At 38.7% G+C, this 23,455-nt stretch overlaps 2 protein-coding genes across 8 annotated transcripts in view; one reads left to right on the top strand and one right to left on the bottom strand.

Annotated features, from left to right (window-relative positions):
• Positions 1-3,140: 3,140 nt before the first annotated feature.
• On the bottom strand, positions 3,141-4,393 carry LOC129777190 (phosducin-like protein). Its single transcript, XM_055783318.1, has 2 exons — positions 3,311-4,393; positions 3,141-3,255 (listed from the first exon to the last, which is right to left on the bottom strand). The coding sequence occupies exon 1, from the start codon at positions 4,230-4,232 to the stop codon at positions 3,405-3,407; it is 828 nt and encodes a 275-aa protein (XP_055639293.1). The 5' UTR covers positions 4,233-4,393; the 3' UTR covers positions 3,141-3,255; positions 3,311-3,404.
• A 12,433-nt stretch (positions 4,394-16,826) lies between these two features.
• LOC129780334 (protein hu-li tai shao) overlaps positions 16,827-23,455 on the top strand; it is a 78,750-nt gene continuing 72,121 nt past the window's right edge. For 3 of the 7 annotated variants that reach the window (XM_055788484.1, XM_055788477.1, XM_055788483.1), the window contains exon 1: positions 16,865-16,964. The gene's annotated coding sequence lies outside the window, so the exon portion shown is untranslated. Of the gene's footprint in view, positions 16,988-17,015; positions 17,135-17,162; positions 17,306-23,455 lie in introns of those variants that run through there. The other 4 variants (XM_055788480.1, XM_055788478.1, XM_055788479.1 and 1 more) reach the window with 4 other exon arrangements.

Raw genomic sequence — 23,455 nt, 5'->3', positions numbered from 1 at the left:
ACCAGCCACTCCTGGCTGGGACGACGAATGCACAAAATTGTATTTGAAAAAATCGGATGCTTTCAAAGCTTTTCGTAGACATGGAACATCCACACACTTCGAGGAATATTCGAAGCTTGAAATACAGCTGAAACAATTAATTAAAGCAAAAAAACGCGGTTACTGGCGCAATTTCATTGAAGGTCTTTCTCGTGAAACCTCAATACGTACCTTGTGGAGGGTAGCTCGCAACATGCGTAACCGCTCATCTACTAACGAGAGTGAGGAATACTCCAACCGATGGATATTCGATTTCGCTAAAAAGGTTTGTCCAGACTCAGTTCCAGCCCAACATATTCTTCGAGAAACGTCTCTAAGCGGTGGACCTCTGGACAGACCATTCTCAATGCTGGAATTTTCTATGGCTCTTCTTTCATCGAACAACTCTTCACCCGGAAGCGATATGATTAAATTCGTTCTTCTAAAAAATCTTCCCGATATCGCGAAAAGACGCTTGCTAGACTTATTCAATACCCTACTAGAAAACAATATTGTGCCACCCGAATGGAGACAGGTCAAAGTAATAGCAATTCAAAAACCTGGCAAACCAGCGTCTGACCATAACTCATACCGTCCGATTGCTATGCTCTCGTGCATTAGAAAATTGCTGGAGAAAATGATCCTTCGAAGACTCGATCAATGGATCGAGACAAATAATTTGCTATCAAGTACACAATTTGGGTTTCGTAAGAGCAAAGGAACAAACGATTGTCTAGCGTTGCTTTCTACGGATATTCAACTGGCCTTTGCGCACAAGGAGCAACTGGCTTCAGTATTCTTGGATATTAAGGGAGCTTTTGATTCGGTTTCCATAGAAATTCTGTCAGACAATCTGGACAGATGTGGACTTCCTGGAATTTTGAATAACTTCTTGTACAATTTGTTGTCAGAAAAGCGAATGAACTTTACCCTTGGACAACTGACAACTTCCAGAAATAGTTATATGGGTCTACCCCAAGGCTCATGTCTCAGCCCCCTTCTTTATAATTTTTATGTGAAAGATATTGACAGTTGTTTGGCAGAACAATGCACGCTAAGACAACTTGCAGATGATGGTGTGGTTTCCGTCAGAGGTTCCCATGCCGAAAACATGCAAAGACCATTGCAAAATTCCCTAGGTAACTTGTCTTCCTGGGCAAGGAACTTAGGGATCGAATTCTCGCCGCAGAAAACAGAACTGGTAGTGTTTACTCGAAAGCGGTTCCCTGCCCAACTGCAACTCAAGCTTTTGGGCAGAAGCATTACCCAATCATTGACCTTCAAGTACCTTGGTGTCTGGTTTGATTCAAAATGCACTTGGAATACCCACATTACGTATTTGAAGCAAAAATGTCAAAAGAGGGTCAACTTTCTCCGTTCGATTTGCGGCACGTGGTGGGGAGCTCATCCGGGAGATCTCATAACGCTTTATAAAACAACTATTCTATCTATTCTGGAGTATGGCTCTTTCTGCTTTCTCTCAGCAGCTAAAAGTCACCTTCTAAAATTGGAACGAATTCAATATCATTGTCTGCGTATAGCTCTCGGCTGTATGCACTCAACGCATAACATGAGTCTCGAGGTTCTGGCAGGAGTAACTCCTCTACAGAACCGATTCTGGGAACTTTCTCTCAGAATACTGGTGAAATGCGGTGTCACGAACACACTTGTGATTGAAAACTTTGAAAAAATTCTTCATCTAAATATACAATCTCGGTTTATGAGAATTTATTACCACTATATTTCGTCAGATATTTGTCTTCCATCGTTTACTCCAGATCGTGCTCACTTCACCATGTCGATGAAACAAGCAATACTTGGGATTTCAGATCAGCTTCGACCAACTTTCATTCCCCGTATTTTTAACCGAAAGTACCAAAAAGTCAATTGCATGAAAAGATACTTCACTGATGGGTCTCGCCTCAATGGATCCACTGGCTTCGGTGTTTTCAATGAAAATTCGAGCGCCTTCCGTAAACTGCAGGAACCTTGTTCCGTTTATGTTGCTGAGCTGGCAGCAATCGACTTCGCATTGGGGATGATCTCCAACAAGCCTGCAGACCATTACTTCATTTTCTCGGATAGTCTCAGTTCGCTTGAGGCTCTCCAGTCGATGAAAACTAGTAGGCACCCATCTTATTTCCTCGCAAAAGTGAGGCAGCAGATGAGTGCACTGATCGAAAGATCTTATAAGTTAACCTTTGTATGGGTCGTCTCTCATTGCTCAATTCCTGGCAATGAGAAAGCGGACACTCTCGCAAAGGTGGGTGCCCAGGAAGGCGAATTGTTTGATAGACAGATTTCATACGATGAATTTTTCCAATTACTGCGTCAGAGTTCCCTCTTGAGTTGGCAAACCGATTGGGACACTGGAAGTCTTGGGCGGTGGTTATATTCAATTATTCCAAAGGTTTCTTCGAGAGCGTGGTTCAAAGGTTTGGACGTAAGTCGTGACTTCATTCGTGTAATGAGTAGACTTATGTCCAACCACTACTCGCTAGATGTGCATCTCCACAGAATAAATCTTGTTCAAAACAATGTCTGTCGGTGTGGAAACGGTTACGATGACATCGATCACGCAGTTTGGCAATGTACGGATAATTACGCAGCCAGAGAGTACCTTTTGAATGCCCTTAGGGCCCAAAGAAGACAACCCTATGTTCCTGTTAGAGACGTGTTGGGAACTCGCGACATCTGCTATATGTAGTTGATCTATATGTTTGTGAAACGGACTAGTATAAGAATTTAATGCTTTTGTGTTTTTTTTCTTTTTCGTTATTAGTTTGTTTGTCTTGTCCCCTCATCTCACCGTCGCCCCCCCCCCCCCCCCCCCCCTGGACAGATAGTCGAACACCAGACGCTATCCCTGGTCTTTATGCACAATGCTACAGTGCGTGCGGCAACTCTCGGTTGAGACAACGATACCTCATATCCATATCCCTAACCTGATCCATCCCACAAAAATTGTTGCCCCTCTAACCTCGAGTAAACCGCGAGTAATCGGTCGAAACCTACTAAACATAGATTTAAGTTGAAATTCTGTAAAAACAAATCATGAATTAGTGGCTCCGCAAAGCTCATGCGATTGAGCCTTACAAATATATGTTTTGGAAAAAAAAATATTTTAGATTAATAATGTTCACATTTATTTGTTATTCACGAACACGTTACACATTCACTATGGGTCGCAAGGTTTCAGCAGAGAATTGTAGAGATTGTTGCTCATGCTCTGTTCCCCTAGAAAGAAAGAACAATTAATAATGATTTAATTTAATAAACAATAACCGCTTACGATATTTCTCAGTATCTAAGTGTTAATATTCAAATCCTTAAGCAATCTCAAGTATTTTTCGTAACTCTGTACTTTTATTCGAGATTTAGCGAAATTATTTTATTATCACAGGAACGCACGACTTGTCCAAAAGTACTCCGACCTCTATAAGGAAAGTTTCAACATCGGAACAATTAAATTCCTCGCCGAGATCATCTGTAATTCTAACGAAATTCCCTATCATTTGTCCTGCCTTGTATGCCAAAAGGGCTGGAACACCAGTGGATTTGAATGACATACTCAATCCCGCCGCTGTACTTATAAACTTGCAAAACTTTACATTCTTATATTCTACAGCGAGTTCGCAAAGAGCTTTATTCATGTTTTTACAGGCTGAATCGTTGTGATTGTAAATATGTATCACAATGGTGACATTATTTTGTTCTCCATCTATAGCATTCAAAAACTCATCACCATCACGGAGCTCAATTAAAGTGCCAAATGTTGGCAGTTTGGATGCAATAGCTAGCAATTCAGCCATACGTTTTTTCTGATATTGAAATAAGAAATCTTCATCCATTAGTTCTGCCAATTCATTATCAAACATTTCTTGTTTCGCGGCTCCCTTAGCTTCAGAATCTGAAGAAGTTGTAATACTCAGCTTTTTAATTAGATCAAGCTTTTCTTGCTCCTGACAATCACGTTTTTCTGTTTCAAGTTGTTTATATCTTTGCCAGTCTCGAATAACTCCCTTTGGTCCAGTATTAGCTCCATTACCTGACCAGTGAGTTTGCTGTTGTATTTTATCTTCGGGAATAAACTTTAAATTGGAACCAGTTCGACCTCTATTTCCTTGCTCTCCTTCATCGTCACTTTCATTTTCACTGCTGCTGCAGTAATATTGCTTCTTTTCGCCCAGAATAGAATCCTCTAGCGTAGACATTTGTTTTTTGATTTGATGAATTGAAACTCTCAAACTTGTAAATGTTGTATCCTGATGTTCCAATTATGTACACAATAGCACAAACTGTTTGTCGAATAAGAACTGTTGAAGACTTGTAAATATTTTCTACGAATACAAAATAAAATCAATTTGAATGACAACATTTGAAAGGTGGACTATACACTCAAAAAAATAATTATAAATATTTTTAATTTTATCTAACACAGGGGGCGTCCACATACCACGTGGACAACTTTAGAGGGGGTAGAGAGTACGAGAATGTCCACGCTTGTCAACTGTGGGGGGGGGGCAGGGTAGGCGTTATGAATGATGCCTGCGTGGACACGTTAAAAAAGTATAATATAAATGAAATCTGAAATTTGTCCTGCATTTTCGAGATTTTTTTAATGTTCTCCCCACCCTTAGTACTTCGTATTTTTTAATAGAAAACTTGAGATTTCTGAGAGTTCTGCCCGGTCGAACATCTATCTTTTTCTAATATTATTGAATTTCTTCACTGTAATGTGTATTCTGAGAGTAACTCATACAAAAATCACTAATATCTCGGGCATGAAATAACATACACAAAAGGTTCAATCTATATTTTATTTCAATTTCATAGAAAAATATATTTTAAATTATTTCTCTTCATTTCTGATATATCTGCGTACTTGTAATTTCTGATTTTGAATTAATTTACTTTTGAATTGAGATTTTTTTTTTAATTTTGAATTGAGTACAACTGGGTGGATTTAGGTTCCTGTCAATGAATTGAACCCAATATCACGATCTAATGAACAACTTCCCGGCCGTTTGGGATCTAGCTAAATCAAGGCAAAACTTCTCTGGTCCTTTGTGTACTCCTATGAAAGGTTGCCCGCGTTTCTTGAGGCATTCTTCTTTCTTAAGCGTGGAATCCATCAAACAAGAATGTCACAAATACCTTGATTCTCGCTCCACCGGAGCCAAACATAGCTAAATCATGAACGTACGAGCAAATTTAATATGTCAAATATGTCAGGAACATTTCCTAGGCAAGATTTTTTGTCCAGGAAGATGCCCAGAATCCATCCTCAAGTATATTTAAAGACAAGAAAGTTGTCAGTAAGCAAACCTCCTTCGTACCTCAACAGAAACTGGTCATACAACCTAGCGAGTTTTAGTCACTGAACTCTGCTCACTGAGTCTTAGTCACTGAATACTGCTCGTAAACGACTTCTTGAAACGGTACTTCGAGCGACACTGTATTTCATTGCTATTTCATTATCTGAAAATCCAGACTTTTCTTCTCAACGCTTTTCAATGCAGCTGATGATCGTAAGTTTCACTGCGACATTTCGTTTGAGCCACTCGGGTTCACGAGTTCTGCTCACGGAAACATCTGACCAAATCACGTGTTGCGTTGGTCTCACCTTACCACGTTGAATTTTTAATGTAAGTGGGTACGATTAAATTTCTTCTCGCGTTTTCCATCTATAATAATTTTTGACTCCCAACACGAAAAGCAGTGAAACTTCCACCTCCGGAAGAGGTCTACTTTATAATCAAATTGCTATTGCCACGTCAAATCATCCGGCCGCCATTTGATCATCTTTTTATTTTCTGTTTTCCTGGACACTTTACAGATCTGACAAGGTATGAAACTCTTGTCCAGTATTTTCCCGGAAACAACGGCCTTGCAGCACGTTTCATCATCCATAACGACGCAACCGTATGTCGCCAGAATATTCTCGTAGAGCATACCTGAGAGTTTCTTTGCTTCCAGATTTTGCTTCATATTACGGTCAAGTACAACTTGTGTCTGGACATTCCTCAAACCAGCCCTTGATTTGCTTTTTGAATTTAGTATTGCGAAGCTCGAGCCATTCTCTCGATATCTGTCTCTGACAAATTCAGGGTCCGTTTGAAAAGAACAACCACTTTCGAGTGAGTTTCCTAGGTAACAAGTAAGCACTAAAAATGGTCTTAAATCAGCACTGTATCCATATGAATAAATGCTTACTACAATCTATAAACCAATATAGGGTGGATATAATGCTGAAAATGCGAAATATAGGGCTCTTTCAGTGCTTCAGTTACAGCCTTAAATAAGCATTACTAAAGCTTACTTAGGGCTAACTGAAAACGTCACTTGTGATGGCAGCCTATACCAAGGCGTTGTACTATAGGTGGACCGCAATGTCAAAATTGTTGTTCGGCCGTTGCTCGTGAAAAAACAAATTTGTTTACAAAACAAGTTGTATCTTTTGGTGACAAATGCATTCGTTGGCAAAATAGCTGCTCGCGCTTTATTGTCGAATCATAACAGTGCAGAAGGATGTTTTAGTATATCTTTTAGCCTTTCTTTCCAAGCAAAATGTACTTCTGTTTGGCTCCCATCGGCGGGGAAAAGAGTACTATCAGCTTACGGCGATGGTGACAAAAAATAACGCTGATTGTGGCTCCACTGATTTCACTCAGGGAGGAGGAGAATGCTGTGCATATACCGGGAAGAAGATCCGGAAAGGGCCGTTACAAGTAATTGGTTAGAGCAAAAGGAGGTTGTGCACTATATTCCACGAATATATATTTGCTTATTTTTTTTATTTTTCCTTCAATTATTTTCCTTAGCGAGTTGACATTGAAATCATAACCACACACCCAAACAAAAAGTAAATAATTCTGAAAGTTACGTCTCGTTACTCGTCTCAGGTCATGTCCTGAAAGTGTCAAGAACGAAACACCTATAGTTCAGCATCTTGGCCTATACTAAGCAGTTGTTTTTTGCTTCGTTTTTTTTTCTAGGAAAAAGTCATCGAATCTATCGAGACTCGACAGAATATAAAAAAAAATATAGGAGGTTGTGTCCAAGATACGACCGCATTGTTGACGTAGAACTACGCTGTTATTTTATATAAGTCGCTTGTTTATACCTTCGAATATTATTCTATAATGCTATGAAATTTTAGAAACAACTGCTTAGTAGAATAATCTCTGAAATGATTTTTTCATTGTAGAATCAGTTGACGATAATTGATTGATGATTCATTCTTGCCCACGCAAAACAATCGTATGTCGGAATTTATTTCATGTCAATGCATTGAAAATATACCTCGAAGGCTATTCCGGTGGCCTTTTTCGAAATTGACATAGACTCGACTACAGTCGATTATATACATGTTGCACCAGCACCATTATTCCATATCTCATAACTACATCAATATATCTTTGGCACCGCATGTAAACAACAACAATGATAACACTTGCAAGTATCAATTATCATGCTACATGTTATTTAGTATTGCCTCAAAGGAATCGCACCTCTAGATATCGTTCGTACAAACTAAGCGTAAACCAAGCGCCAAACAAGCGTTCACCATAGCATGCATACAGAGCCATACATTGGTGGCTTGAAACTACTAGCAATATAAACATTTCTCATCATTTTGCGCTATTCTCAAAAGAAACGCTTCTGTTAATATTACTGGCCTCGAAAAGAGTTGCATTACTTTCTCATGCTCGAGATAAGCGCAGCTGTCTCCCTTAGTGGAGGAAATTTTGCTACTGGCAAGCAAAACCTAATCACATACAAAATTCCAGAACATTTACTTTCTTGATGACTAAACAAGAGAAATAAACTCTTTTTGTTAATAACAACCTCGAAAACAGTAGCAATGCTTCATTATGATCAATATTAGCGCAAATGCAATCCTAGTTGAAGGCAGTTTTGCGACTGGCACGAGAACCCAAATAACTTATAACATTCCAGTAAGATATTCAAGATGGTTAGTATTCCCAAATAATTTTTTGGTGCACAACCTTAACGTCTGCTTCGCCATAACGTCAGTTTAACGCATTGATGCATTCTCAAAGGCACCAAAGAAACCCTTATGATGGCGGAAAACAAACAATGTTAACTGCTTGTACTCTGCTGTAACACCCATCGATGCGAATTCGCTGATGAGTTTATCAAGAGCGACCGCCTTCACCACCAGCGGGGGGAGCTTGATTTTGGTTGCTGCCTGGGCGTTTACATTTTCGCTGTTGTTCGGTGCGGTGTCGCATTCGCGAAGGCTCGGTTCCGTGCGAGCGCTATTCACTGCACCAACACCGCGTGCATCATTAGATGACGCTTACCTCGAAATTTTATTGCCCCTAGCAATGCGTTCGTTTTTTGCAGGGCTCGAGCCTGCCTTCCTCTTCTTCTTGCTCATCGCACACTACGCGAAGCGTCCAATTTATGATGCGGAAAGAAGAACACACGATACGAATAACGCGAAAAACGAACAGAAAAATCAAACGACGATTTCCAAGTTGGATTACCACTGGTGGGGTCCAATCTTAGATCGAAGCGCAGCGAAAGCAAAGTGAACTGGATTACTCAACAGTCCGATGCCGAATAAAAGTTTGCCTCAGCGAGATCCACTGTTTATACTCTAGGCAAGTATTCCCCTTCATTCTTCTTCTTTTCCTTTGTTCACGGTGACTTTAAATCCTACGATTTCCCCTCCGTTGGTCGTCGATAAGTTGCTCGTTAATGATATCTCTGTTCGGGAAAGCACTCAAATGGACAGAACAAATGTATGGGAAAATAGAAACACTTAAAGTTTTCATGAATTTTAACCATTTACTAACAAGGGGATTCTAATGTATGGCATATTAAACAAATCTTACGGAATTTTCGATTCGTTTAGTATGTAAATCGCCAAAATCCGTTCGCGGCAAAAATAGTTATTAACGTTAACTTTATTTCATAAAAACGTGACCTGTTTTCTGATTTGACACCCTTAATGAAAGACGTAGTTCTACGTCAAAATAATCATACCTTACGAGATTCGAACCGTATTCGTACTTCTGCAACATATATGTTTCTCAGTTGTGTCTTCGCTATCTGGATCACTGTTGATACATATAAATGAATGGAAAATAGTCCTTTTCTATAACCGCGCTCAGATACCTGCTCAAAATGAGCATGTATTTGTGGGTCTGGAAAAAATAGTAGCATTAAATGCGCATATAGGGCTTCCATTAATGCCTATTTTCATATGTTTTATCATAATGTTTGTAAGTATTATATGGTAGCACTAAATGTACATATAGGACTTTCATTATTGCTTATTATCATTAATGTTTATATGCATTGATAATGTTGATATGAGGCCTATAAGCATCAAAAAAGCAGATATACTGCCATTTGGTATTAGAGATGATGGATTAGTGCTATAATAGAGCTATACGTTAATGCTTATGGTTATTTGGGTTTGGGATCAGTTGCCTTTGTCTTAATTTTGATTCATTGTTCTCCTGTCGATGGTTAAACCAAACTCCAAATGGTCCCCAAAAAAAAAATAAATAAAATAAACTCATCCTGATAATCAAATTGATGAATTCATATTCTCATACTGCTTAACGATCCATTATTTATCAGCAGGCTGCTCCTTTTTTCCATTCACTATAATGGTTTTTGATTCTTCAATTTTTTTTTTATTTATCGTATTTTGATCAGACAACAGGCTTTCGAGTTATGATTCTCTAATAATCAGTTTGTATTAGAATTGGTCATAATAAATATAATTGTAATTCGGGTAGCACTTGGTATATGTCTAGATAAAAAAAAACTGTTCAAAACAGGAAACTGTAAAAAAACAAAAGCGATCAAAAATAATTCTTGGGTAATATTAATGAAAAATTCAAAGGAGAGAAAACAAACAGAAAACGACTACTAATAATGCCAATTTGCTCAATTTTTCTACAAAATCGATCGATTGATTTAAGATTACAATCAGGGTCAAACTAGATTAACGTTACAGTCTCGGTAATATAAAAAAAACTTTTTCCTTTTCCATTTCCTTGACCCGTAGAAATGGATGAATGTCCCCTCTGTAGTATATTACGCCTTTAGGAAATCTTATCTAGTAAAATATTTACCCAATATGACTCATAATTGATTGATCGTGTATGAACTGTCATAACGGAGGGGAAGTGACAGCGAATAGGCGCAACGAAGTGATCCACGACTCAGACGGGAATTCGCGAAGCGGACACACAAGAAGACGGTTGACTCTCTACAATCTGGGAATGGCGAAGCAATTTTCGTTGAGGTTATAACGCCGTGCGTGATGAAGCGGAAAGTAGATTTCCCTTGTAAACATAAAAAACGATTTTTATGCGAGAGTCAAGAGGACTCTCCGGTGATTGGTTGCGGAAATTATATAAATTTCTGGAAATAGCAGAATCCTCCTGAGAAAGATTTGTGCATTTGTGGCGGAGATCAGAAGGATCTCCCGGATCGAAGAGCGAGTGTTGCGAGAATGCTCCTGTGTATGTGTTAGCGAGAATTAGTAGATTCTCCTGTTCAATAGAAGGCGTGGGTTTATAGAATCCACCTGAGTTGGAATGTGGAATGTGGTTGGTGTGAGTCGCTTTAGTATCTACTGCCGTTGCTTTTGTGTTGTTGCAAGTTCAACTGCATAAATGTGTTGGTGAAGAGTGAAATAATGGTCTCGTATTTCACTGTCATTTCAGATGCAGGACTCACGGCCAATACCGCCTTTCCATTGCGACCAAATCGAAGCGAGTAAGCTTGCGCGAGAGTGGAAAACTTGGAAGGAAGCACTGTGGTGTTATTTCGCGGCTTACGACATCACAGATCAACATGCCATGCGGGCGAAACTGCTTCATTTTGGTGGACCGGCTTTGCAGCGTGTGTTCAAAAATTTGAAAGACCACGACCATGTTCCGTTGGTGGCACTGCAACCGAAGTGGTACGACTTAGCGATAGAAAGATTGGACGAGTTCTTCGAGCCTCGTCACCGAAGTACGTCAGAACGACGCAAGCTCCGTTCTTTGAAACAAACGCGGGGAGAACGTTTCGCCGATTTCATCATTCGTCTGAAACAGCAAGTTGCAGAGTGCGATTTCGATAAGTATGGCTCGGAAATCAGTCTAATATTGAGCGAGATTTACCTCACGGACGCAATTGTTGAAGGATGCGCTGCGAACGAGGTACGGCGTAGAATTCTGATGAAGGATTTAAGTTTCCCCGAAATCGAGGCACTGGGAATCGCACATGAAAGCGTGGATAAGCAAGTGGAAGACATGTCTACGGCGCAGCCCTCGGAGAAAGTTTTCAAGGTGGAGCAGATAAAACGTAAGAAACCACAATCTGCATCGCAATATGTAAGAACCGAGAAATCCTGTTTTAACTGCGGTCGTCCGGGACACATTGCAGTTTCAGCTGCATGTCCAGCACGGGGAAAGCAATGTCGGAGCTGCAAGAGCCATTTCGAGAGGCTGTGTCGGAAGACAAATCGTTCGTCGGGCCGTGAAGCCAACAAACACATCCAAGCAGTGGAGGATTGGGAACGATCAGAGAAATCGGCTCCTCAACTCGGAAGTGATGAAGAGACAAAGGTTTATTATGCCTTCTAATCAGGCAATGAGTCAAACGTCATCATATGTACGGTCGGCGGAGTTCGTGTTGAAATGTTAGTCGACTCTGGGGCGGATGCCAATCTCGTCACTGAAGATGCTTGGGAGGCTTTCAAGAAGCAGAGAATTTCAGTAGTTTCATCTACCAGAGGCAGTACTCGAGTTTTGCGTGCTTATGGAAGCCAGAACGTGTTGACAATTCGAGGATCATTCGTAGCAGATATTGTCATTGGAGAGAATTGTGTTCAGGCCGAATTTTTTGTTGTTGTAGGGGGGCAACGGTGTTTGCTGGGGGATTCAACCGCTAAGAAATTAGGAGTGCTCAGAGTCGGTTTGAATGTCAACAGCGTGGAAGCAAAGCCGTTCACGAAGATCAAGGACATCAGAGTACATATTCGCATCGACCCTCAGGCCGTGCCAGTGTTTCAGCCAATGCGGAGGATTCCTATCCCACTTGAAGAAGCCGTTGGAAGAAAGCTAGATGAGATGTTGAGTCGCGACATAATCGAAATTAAGACAGGTCCTACAACGTAGGTATCACCATTAGTTGTGGTCGGTAAGGCCAACGGGGAACCCCGTTTATGCCTCGACTTGCGCCGCGTAAACGAAGCGGTACTGCGTGAACATCATCCCATGCCTGTTATCGAGGATTATTTGGCGAAACTCGGAAGAGGACGTTTGTGGAGCAAGCTAGACATTAAGGAAGCGTTTCTTCAAGTCGAGCTCGACGAGGCGTCTCGTGATGCAACTACTTTCATCACTGTGCGAGGTCTTTTCCGCTTCAAGCGTTTGCCGTTTGGTTTGGTGACGGCACCTGAATTGTTTCAAAAGACGATGGACGAAATTCTCAGTGGCTGCGAGGGAGCACATTGGTATCTCGGCGATGTGATCGTTGAGGGGCAGGATCTTAATGAACACGATGAACGGTTTAACAAGGTAATGTAACATCCTGATACGAATAAAGCAAATAGTTTACATAGAGAAAGTTGTTGTTCTTTTTCTTTTTGCGTGTTCTTTTGTGATTGCAGGTTCTATCTCGACTGAATGATCGAGGTGTAGAACTCAATTGGGAAAAATGCCAACTGAGGGTGACTGAACTCGACTTCTTGGGGCACAATATTGCTCAAGACGGAATTAGGCCTTCAAAAGTTAAAACACATGCTATATTGTCGTTCAGAGAACCTAGCAACGAAGCGGAAGTTCGTAGTTTCCTTGGGCTCGCCAATTATATGAATAGGTATATTCCAAAGCTGTCCTCAATTGACGAGCCTCTGCGGAAACTTCTACACAAAGACTCCAAATTCGAATGGAATGTGGAACAGGCTCAATCTTTTCAAGTTATCAAGGAAGCAATGGCAGATGTCAAATGTCTAGGTTTTTATAGAGTGGAAGACCGTACAGCAGTGATAGCTGATGCCAGTCCAAATCGCTTGGTGCGATTTTGGTTCAGTTTGATAACCACAATCAACATCGAGTTATCAGTTACGCATCTAAATCACTGAAAGAAACAGAACGACGTTACTGCCAAACAGAGAAGGAAGCGTTGGCGTTGGTATGGGCTGTCGTGCGGTTCCAATACTATTTGTTGGGCAAATCATTCGATTTATTCACTGACTGCAAGGCGTTGGGTTTCCTTTTCTCCGTGCGTTCTAAACCATGCGCTCGCATTGAAAGATGGGTGCTGCGGTTACAAGCCTTTGATTATAAGGTTGTTTTTATATCGGGTAAGAACAATGTAGTAGATCCTTTGTCACGTTTATCTGTATTGAGCCCAATTCCTTTTGATTCGAACGAAGAAATTTTTGTTAGAGAAGTTGCTATGCATGCAGTAAGCTCATCGGCTCTACAGTGGAATGAAATAAGGGAAGCATCAAGGAATGATCGGGAAATTCAGGAAATTCTGGGCTTATTATTGGACGGTAATACCCAAAATCTTCCAGTAGCCTATCGAGTTTTAGTTAATGAGTTATGTGAGCTACAAGGTGTCCTTCTTCGGGGGGACCGCATCGTAGTACCGGAATCCCTAAGAAAGCAAGTCTTGCAAACGGCCCACGAAGGACACCCGGGCATAACAATGATGAAAAATCACCTTAGGTCCAATGTGTGGTGGCCGAAAATTGACGTAGAAGTGGAGAAATTGGTGAAAAATTGTAGAGGTTGCACATTAGTAGCGGCTCCTGAGGCTCCAGAACCAATGCAAAGGAGTCAGCTTCCAAAGTTTCCATGGCATACGGTAGCAATAGACTTTCTTGGCCCTCTTCCTGAGGGACAGTCTCTCCTAGTCGTGATCGACTGCTATAGTCGCTTCATGGAGATATGTGAAATGGATAAAACAACTGCGGGTGATGTGATAAAGGAACTGTCGGTTATGTTTAGCCGATACGGGATTCCGGCATTGCTAAAAGCTGATAATGCTCCACAGTTCAGCTCGGAATGCATTGAGTTCAAAGAGTTCTGTGATTCACACGGCGTGAAGCTTTCGAACACAATTCCGTATTGGCCTCAATCGAACGGGGAAGTCGAGCGACAAAATCGTTCCATCCTCAAAAGGCTTCGCATTACGCATGAGCTTGGACGTGATTGGAGGAAAGAACTATGCCATTACTTACTAACCTACCACTCCACTAAACATCCCACAACTGGGAAGTCCCCTGCTGAGATCATGTTTGGGCGTCGCATCAAGAGTAAGCTACCAACAATCTCGACTTTTCAAGAAGAGGCGGAAGTGAGAGAAAACGATGCTATAATTAAACAAAAAGGTAAAGAGTATGCAGATAGGTGACGTGGAGCAAAGGAGAGCGAAATAGAAGAAGGAGATGAAGTGTTGGTAAAACGGATGAGAAAATCGAACAAGCTTGATACAGATTTTGCGAATGAGGAATTTGTCGTTTGTCATAAGAAAGGCACAGATACAGTAATAAAATGCAAGCGAACGGGCAAGGAATACAGACGAAGTTCATCCCATTTGAAGAAACTTCAGCTTCCAGTCCAGCCGGAACCTACAGATGGCAGTGGATCAGACGCACTGTGGGAGAATGTCGCTCACTCAGAACCTGCACCTGATGTAGAAGCAGTTATTCCTGGATCCGAAGTAATTACTCCAACCGCATCAACGGAGCGGATCAGAAAGCAACCAGCGAAGTTCCGTGATTATTTGCCGCATTGACCCATTTAATTTATAACTAAATAATAATTGAAATGCTATTGAAATAATAATATAACTTGTTGAGTAGAAACTGAGCGCATTCTTTTCTTCTAAACAAAAAGGGAGGTTGTAGTATATTACGCCTTTAGGAAATCTTATCTAGTAAAACATTTACCCAATATGACTCATAACTGATTGATCGTGTCCCTAAGAAATGTCATAACGGAGGGGAAGTGACAGCGAATAGGCGCAACGAAGTGATCCACGACTCAGACGGGAATTCACGAAGCGGACACACAAGAAGACGGTTGACTCTCTACACCCTCTATCTATGTTTGCGATCACTAATTCGATAATCTTGAACGGAATCCAATGTTTATGAAATTTGTCAAGTGCTTTTTGTTGAGATTAAAATCAATGTTCACTGAGAAACAAATGTAAATGATAATTTTTTTTCTAAGATCATTTTCGCGATTTTGTTTTTGAGTATGAAGAATTGATCCGGAAAATCGGAAATCGGAGAGGAAAAGATCGATCTTCTAAATATCGGTCCAAGATCGCCCAATCCTAGTTTGAATACGGTGTACGGTGTGTCATACTATGCCGTTTAGATTAACCGAATTGAGCGAATCCAACATAACCTTCTTCGTTATGCGCTTCGCTTGCTTTCAATTCGAGGGATCCAGAGCAGAATGATCACTGGCTGGCACAGCTCATGTATAATCTCCATTGATTGTTAGCTCTTGTTTAATGGTCACTGGTCAGCACACCCTTAAAGTAAAAGTTCATCGATCTGAAAGAGGGATATGGTACTGGGATACAACGGTGGAAATATGATTAAACATTGAAATCAGCGTTTCTGAGGGACGGATATAGATGAAGCAGAAGATCAGGATCGCGGGTACTTAGAATATGCTGGACGGGGATTTCCGATTATCTGCCTTGTGCCGTCAATGCTCTGAAAGCTGAGAAAGAGCAGCATGATAATGTGTTGAAAGTCACTATAATAGAGAAAAAAGCAGCATGGCACTCAATACAGGACCAAACAGTATGCTCAATGTCGTGGTAGTCATCGCCACAATCATATAGACTGCTTGCTGTGAGCCCAATGCGATAAAGATGCGTCTTTAGGTTATAGTGATTGGACATAAGATTGTAAGAAAATGTAAGTTTTTCGATCGTAGTCGTGTAAGAAGATGTAAGTCGATCGTGGTTTTAAGATCGTCTATAGTCTACAGAAAAGGAACCATTTGATGCAGCGAAACTGTAAGTTTGATAACAAAAAAATTAGCTTAATAGCATTTTAATTTTTGTTGGCAGTGTGAATCACGTTTCTGTGGGGTGAATTGGGCATACTGGGTTAAAGCCTTTTTTTGGTCTAATTGATTTCAGATGTCGAGGAATTACGAAAAAAAGATGGACAGACAACGTTGAAAGAATGAGGAGCTTGGAAGAACAACGCAGGCCATCGATGATAGATAGATCGAAAGTGTTTGAAACATGGTGCCTTGAACTCTGCTTAACCTTTTTATTATAATATAGGAACATTATCAAACACACCTTTCGTTTTTTTTTCTTAATTTGTGAATACCATGCTACTATTTTACATAGAATACATAATAGATACCAAAAAGTTTATTTTCACTCATAATTTTTATTTTAAAAATGTGTTCATTCTACCAGAAAATCCATTGTCATTATTTTCCCAAACTCAGAAAACATTGAGCTTCATGTGGTCAACGAGAATTATCATTACAATATTCGCTTTTCGAATGTTCATACATCAGAAAGTGAAAATCGGAAACAGTCCGCGAAACAGTTCAAATATCTGGTTTTTAGTGTACTATTGACATATTACATTAATCGTCAATCATTCTACACGCAAAGTAACGTGCTGTATAACATGTTGAATTGCGAAATTCGCCGCTTAGTAGAGTAGTACTTATGTTTGGTTGATTTCTATACCAAACAACAGATGTTTACCGGATTACACCAAGATTGAGAAAACTGCTGCAATAATGTATCGATGTTTGTGAGCCCAATTTCTGCTGTGATACCAGGTCATCTGGCAACACGGCGCTTTTGCGCAAAGTCGTCTCATTTCGTTTCAGTAGTTGACAAAGTGCAGTAGACGCTTGAGTGAAAAAGCCGTTTTAATTCATAAAGTTTTGGAGAAAGTAAGGTGAAAACTATTCAAACGGTATACATAAACATTTCATTCGTTATAGGATGTTCAGTTTGCGAAATTGTGTCCGAATTGGATCTGAATGACCTGAAATGGCATCACGCTTCAATTCCATTTTTATTTCATCCAACTCCGGAGTAAAGGGCGTATGCTTGATGAAAAGTGAGAAATTATAGGCATATTTGAGAGAATGAGAGTGGATGAGCTAATATGTGTATTATTTCGGGGTGGTAGTGAAATATTGTGTGAATGAAGAAAAATTGATGATTTCAGTCTGAACGCAATCTTATCAGATATATTTGTGGCTGACACAATTTTGGTTCTATATTTTGGGTATGTGCTTTCGAATATAAAACATGTTGGTAATGAAAATCTTGCCGGTTTTCAAAAGTGCGTGATTATATGGTTCTACACCGAGGTTGTACAATGTATTAAACAAGTTGAGTATGTGAGCCTCCATAGTCGATTATTTCTATAGCAGCAGCAGGTTCAGTAATAGGTTCAATATTTCGACTTGACCCAACTGCCAGAATTTTCGTTATCAATTTGAAGTTTTTTTTTGACGAAATAAAAATATTTTAAACAATTCTCGTTCACATTCTTCAAAGTCGAAATTCGTTCCTCATATGTGAGGTATTTTCATTAACTTTTTATTTGTGGAGCTTTGGTTCGCATAAGATGAAACATAGTTATCATATTTTTTTGAGGTGGTTGGTTAGGTAGTAATTCGAAACAATGCATAGTCTGATTGGAATTTTAAATGACTAACTTCTATTCAGAAGTAGGACGATTTTATCAATCTGCGATGACATTGAAGGTGAAGCAACAGAAGTTGACAAATTCATCCAAATTTTATGTAAATAGGTGCAATTGTGTGTCTTGTAATTTGTCATTGAAATCATCTCAAATCTCTCGTGACCGAATATAAAATCACGATCCATAGAATGAGATATCCAATATGATACAATTTGATCCAGTAATATGCTATAAATTTTAGAAATAATGTCTTCAAATGCCCGAAACATACAATAATTGTTGGCCGGTCAATAAGCATCAATAAATATTCTGCTTCAGTCTGCTTAGAATCGCCTTTGTGTTCATTTCGTTTGATTCCGCAACCTCAAATATCAATAATCAGCTAGTTTTCTCGATACTGTTAGCATAGCTGTGTGCTGAGGGAAATAATAAAACTTATGTGGAGAAGAACACATCTACATATATTTGTAAAAGAGATAACCGATCGGTGGTCCCACTTCAGTAAAAGACGCAATGAACCCATTTTTCAATTATTTTTTCATGAATCTCCAAGCATAGATGACATCAACTCAACATTTATTTCTTTTGTATAATGCACCATAATCTTGAATCGAATTGATGATGTCATCGACATGCTCTCAAATAAGAAACGAAAATACAGCGAGCATATTCCATTACACCAACACTTGTTAATATGTAGTGTGATGAATGAAACACGGCGACGTTCAAAGCTCGTGGCAGAGTATATGACAGAGAAAGCATTCGAAGAGAGCCAACAAAAACAAAACTTACAATCTCTCGGCATAAATCTGTAGATTTTAATTCTTGTTAGATTAGATTCTCTAGAATTTAGAAAAAAAAGGAAACTAAATTGATTGTGGAAACAACACAGGTTTGAAATACTTCCATACCACTAGAATAATAAAACACCGATTTGAGACAAAATTTAAAATGAAATTCATTTAATTCAATCGCTCAATATTGCGGTTGTTTTAGTTTTCTCTTATTTTTTTTTGTGAATGCCTGATTTATTCATGAAATTATTGAAATTTATTGGATGTTTCTGTTATGTTTGAAACCATTATTATGGTTCGCACAGAACAGAGGTGAATGAAAAGATAGGACAAGTAGATGGTTGTAATTAGACAAAGGGTAAAAAATACGAGGTTGTAGCTGAAACTAAATCAGGGTGCTCAAACATGATAAGATAAATGAAGTTGGTTTGTCCGATTTTGGGTGTTTTCAAACAACCAGTAAAGGCAAATCGATTTTTCTTCATGTAAATCATATGTAATCAAGACGAGTTTGAGTTTGTTGGGAAGCTCAAAGTCTCTAATTGCTGATAATAACATAAGGCGTTAAAAATTTTTCAAATTTTTATGTTTTTTGGTGGTTTTATTCAGAATGAAAATAATGATCATGGTTTGTCCACCTCTGATTAGTGATGAACCGGATAGTTTCGAGGCCGGATAGCCGAATATCCGGCGGCAAAGCCAATACAAAATTGAGAGAAACGACATTTGACATGGTGCAAATTATGTGTTGAATGTAAGAAATGAACACATTTTTAAATAAAAATTTTTCGTTTAGAATAAGTAAAAGGTGCGATTATTGCAAATTGAAAAAAATCCTATTTAATAGTGTATGTTTTCCACAAGGAATTCAGAACAGTTTTATTCTGATAAAGGTTTTATATTACAGGTCGGACTCGATTATCCGGAATTTTAGACTCGATTATCCGGAGTATTTTATTTTTGATTTCGGAAATTTTGAATAATTTGTATAATAATTCTATATTGAATAGCTAATATGGGTATCAAAAGAAAGGGCTTGATTAGTAGAATGCAGTTATTTACGAATAATGCAAATCCAAGATGGCGGATTACATATTTTTTCAGAACCCCATCAATATAGGTATCAAACGAAAGGGCTTGACTAGTAGAACACAGTTCTTTATGAAAAATGCAAATCCAAGATGGCGGCCACTACAAAATGGCGGATTGCATATTTTCTCAGAACTCCATCAATATGGGTATAAAATGAAAGGGCTTGACTAGTAGAACACAATTATTTATGAAAAATGCAAATCCAAAATAGCCGCCATCGCAAGATGGCGCCATATATATTTTTTTACAACCCCATCAATATGGGTATCAAATGAAAGGGCTTGATTAGTAGAATACAGTTGTTTATGAAAAATTCAAATCTAATATGGCGGCCACTACAAAATGGCGGATTACATATTTTCTCAGAATCCCATCAATGTGGGTATCTAATGAAAGGGCTTGACCAGTAGAATACAGTTATTTATGAAAAATTCAAATCCAAAATGGCCTGCACTACAAAATGGTGCCATATATATTTTTTTTCACAGCCCCTTCAATATGGGTATCAAATGAAAGGGCTTGATTAGTAGAATACAGTTGTTAATGAAAAATTCAAATCCAATATGGCCACCACCACAAAATGGTTCCATATATTTTTTTTCACAACCCCTTCAATATGGGTATCAAATGAAAGGGCTTGGTTAGTAGAATACTAGAATACAAATTCATGGAAAATGCAAATCTTAGATGGCGGCTACTGCAAAATGGCGGATTACCTATTTTCTCAGAACCCCATCAATATGGGTATCAAATGAAAAGGCTTGACTAGTAGAACACAGTTATTTATGAAAAATGCCCAAAAATGTATCAAAAGAAAATTCTCGACTAGTAGAACATAGCAGATAATGAAAAATCCAATTTAAAGATGACCGCAGTCCCCAAACAACTAATTACTTTTTGAATGGTTTCATTCAGCTTGACCTGTTTCTATGTATGTTTGAATGTTTGTTGGGCTGTCCCACATTAATAAAAAAATGATCTGAAATTTGGAACATGCATTTAAGTAGAGTAGAGCCATTATAAAACTGCGTATTCCATGATCTTGAAAAATTCAATTTCGTCACCGCAAAAAAATGGCTGAATAGCTTGATTTGGAGAATACACTACACTATGAACAACATTAATTCGAAAAGGTCACCGCCACAAAATTTATTTATTTATTAATATTATATTTCATCCGACAAGTATGTCTCAATGAACAAATGTGTAGTGAAACTAGCTGAACACGAAACGCTTAATTCTACTCTTAAATTCGTTAATCGTGATATTAAAATCAAACAAATGGGCAACATCGTTGAAGCATTCCATCATTGAACGTATTGGTTCGTGGAGGGAGTAGTCTCGACGTCTGAACGGCAGGCGAAGGAAGTCAGAGCGACGGTGAAAAATTTCTCTATTGAAAGAAAAATTTTAACGCTTTCGCGTGAGTTCTGTTACAATACTAAAAAAATTTATTCAAAAGTTTCACAATATATACATGGTTCCTTAAACTAAGATTGACGAGGAACATCTCCTCTCTCTCTCTTGAAAACCGATAACATATCGGTTTCGTTTAGATCATCTACCTTCCTTGTCCCTTCTTCTAGCGTATGGTTACGTGCAGTCTGAGACGGCTGCACTACCCTAAGAAAATACCTTAAGTTTATAGCACCTCGTCGGTGCGCCTATCTTATTCTTGGATTTCCCCTTTCCATCCTTCGCTCTAAATAACATCCTTTTATTTTATTACACCCTGCTGGTGTATCTGGCTGAGCGCAGCTAGGGATGGAAAAGGGTAATAAAAATGCATCCTAAATGATGCATGCATTAAATTGTTTACCGGACGCTATTTAAATATTCGTCCATTCTGAATTTATGACCGGCAATAATTTCGAACTACAAGCGTTTTCTAGCCTAACAAAACACTTGAGCTCTTACATCTTTTAATTGCCTTACATTGGTCCTTTCTAAACGTTTCTATACCTCGCTTGGAGGTCTTTTCTAAATATAATCTCAAATATTGCTTATCTTATGGATCTGTAACTCGATCCGCGATAAGCCTCAGCTGTCCGTAACATTCCGGACTCCGTAAATCTACTACATAGATTTACTCAATTATAGACAACTATCACGGTTTAAAATAATAGGAATATTTCTTGATTCTTCCTGAACTCTATTTAGCCGTATCATGTCTAATAACGAAGGCGGATCATCATTTCTTCTATTATTTTGTCTATTACTTCTTCTCTTTAATTTTATGTATACGTAAATTCCTACTATTATAATCATTGAAATAACAGTTATGGTACCTCCAAATGTATATACGTGTTTCTTTTTTATAAAATCGTCTTCAGGTATTACTGTATCCTTTATATCTACCTTTTCATATGGATTTCTACTCGAGATAGTTGTATTCAAATTTTCATTTATGTTTGGTTTTTCTAGTACATATGGTAGTTTCTGAATAGGTTTAAAAAATATTCTAGCTTCCCCGTTATGTCCAGATATTTGGGCATAACGAATAGTTTTTTCTGTTAGGATCTTACAATCTGGGAACAGTTCTATGATCGCGTTCTTATAAGGCGGTGACATGGCTACATTATTACAATGGATTATTATCTTGCTAGGGTCGCTCGTTGTGTACAATATAGAGTTGATCTTATTCAATTTTGTTAACATGGTGTATGGTTCTTCCATCATCTTTGTTGAGCATTTTTGTTTTATCGTTTCATGAAGTAATGCTCCAGCTATGCAATCTGGAACTCTGGTTAATTCTGGCTGATTTACCACATAATGACTTTCATTAAGCTTTATTAAATTTCCATCTGGGTAAAAAAATTCATGTTTATTATTAATTGCTATTACATGGTGATCTATTTTTATAACACTTCCATTTTCAGGAATAGGGATTACATTGAATACTTCGAAGTTTTCCTTATTAATAATTACATTTTCCATTATTATATTTACTGTTCCATTTTCAATTTTAATGTTGTATTTAACTGCAAGTGGGTCTCTAAGGATTGAGTATCCTTCTGGTAATTGCTTCTTTATATTTTGAATTGCCTTTTGCATTTCATTTTCGGCTAAAGGGTGAGTCTTAATTATCCTGTATTTTCGAGTTATGCCATCAATCAATTGCAAAGCTAACGTTGTGGTCTCAAAACATTTTCTTGCGAATATATTAGTTCTTTCTTCGGAATACTTTCCCTTCAAAGATAACATTCCTTCATTTAGTCTACGAATTCTTACGCTTAATTCATCTCCCATATTTTTGCTTCTTTGATTCAATAGTCTCATGGTTTGTGAGATATCATGAAGTTTTTGCTCTTCGTGAATACGCAAAGACTGTACTTCGTCTTCCACATCATTACTCCCAAATAACAGGTCTTTCAAAAACCCAAGTATTCCACGACTCCTTTTTGATCGTGATAAAAAATTTATTTCTTGTTTTGCATTGTTACATTGTCGTTCTATCGACATTACAAGTTCTGTCAAAGCGCTGTCTTGAGTTACATTCCCCATGAACTTCAAGGTTCTTTCTAAGTTCGAATGAATAGAGTCTAGCATAGAAATATCGTCGTTAGGAATTAAGTTGGATACAATATTTGTCCTCCAAATTCCTCGCTTTACTATACATGACCCAACATGATCAAACATTAAACCCCCTTCCTCAATAGGCTGGATGTTGACGGCATTTGTCAAATTTACCAGTACTAGAATTGCCATTGCGGTTACGATAGCCTTTTGTATCGTGCCGGTATATGGTCTTATTTTACCTATGACTTTCTTTTTTGTTTGTGGCTTCGGTTTCAATTTTGACGCCAGCTCTTTTACATGCTCGATGTTAACCGTTTTTCTT

Source organism: Toxorhynchites rutilus, chromosome 3, assembly GCF_029784135.1.
Source record: "Toxorhynchites rutilus septentrionalis strain SRP chromosome 3, ASM2978413v1, whole genome shotgun sequence".
In the NCBI taxonomy this organism is placed as follows: domain Eukaryota; kingdom Metazoa; phylum Arthropoda; class Insecta; order Diptera; family Culicidae; genus Toxorhynchites; species Toxorhynchites rutilus.
The sequence above is the reverse complement of the archived record's forward strand: the minus strand, read 5'-3'. Positions and strand labels throughout refer to the sequence as shown.

What these genes read in the sequence shown, in the direction of transcription:
- LOC129777190 (XM_055783318.1), bottom strand. Translation starts at nt 4,232, where the DNA reads ATGTCTACGCTAGAGGATTCTATTCTGGGCGAAAAGAAGCAATATTAC.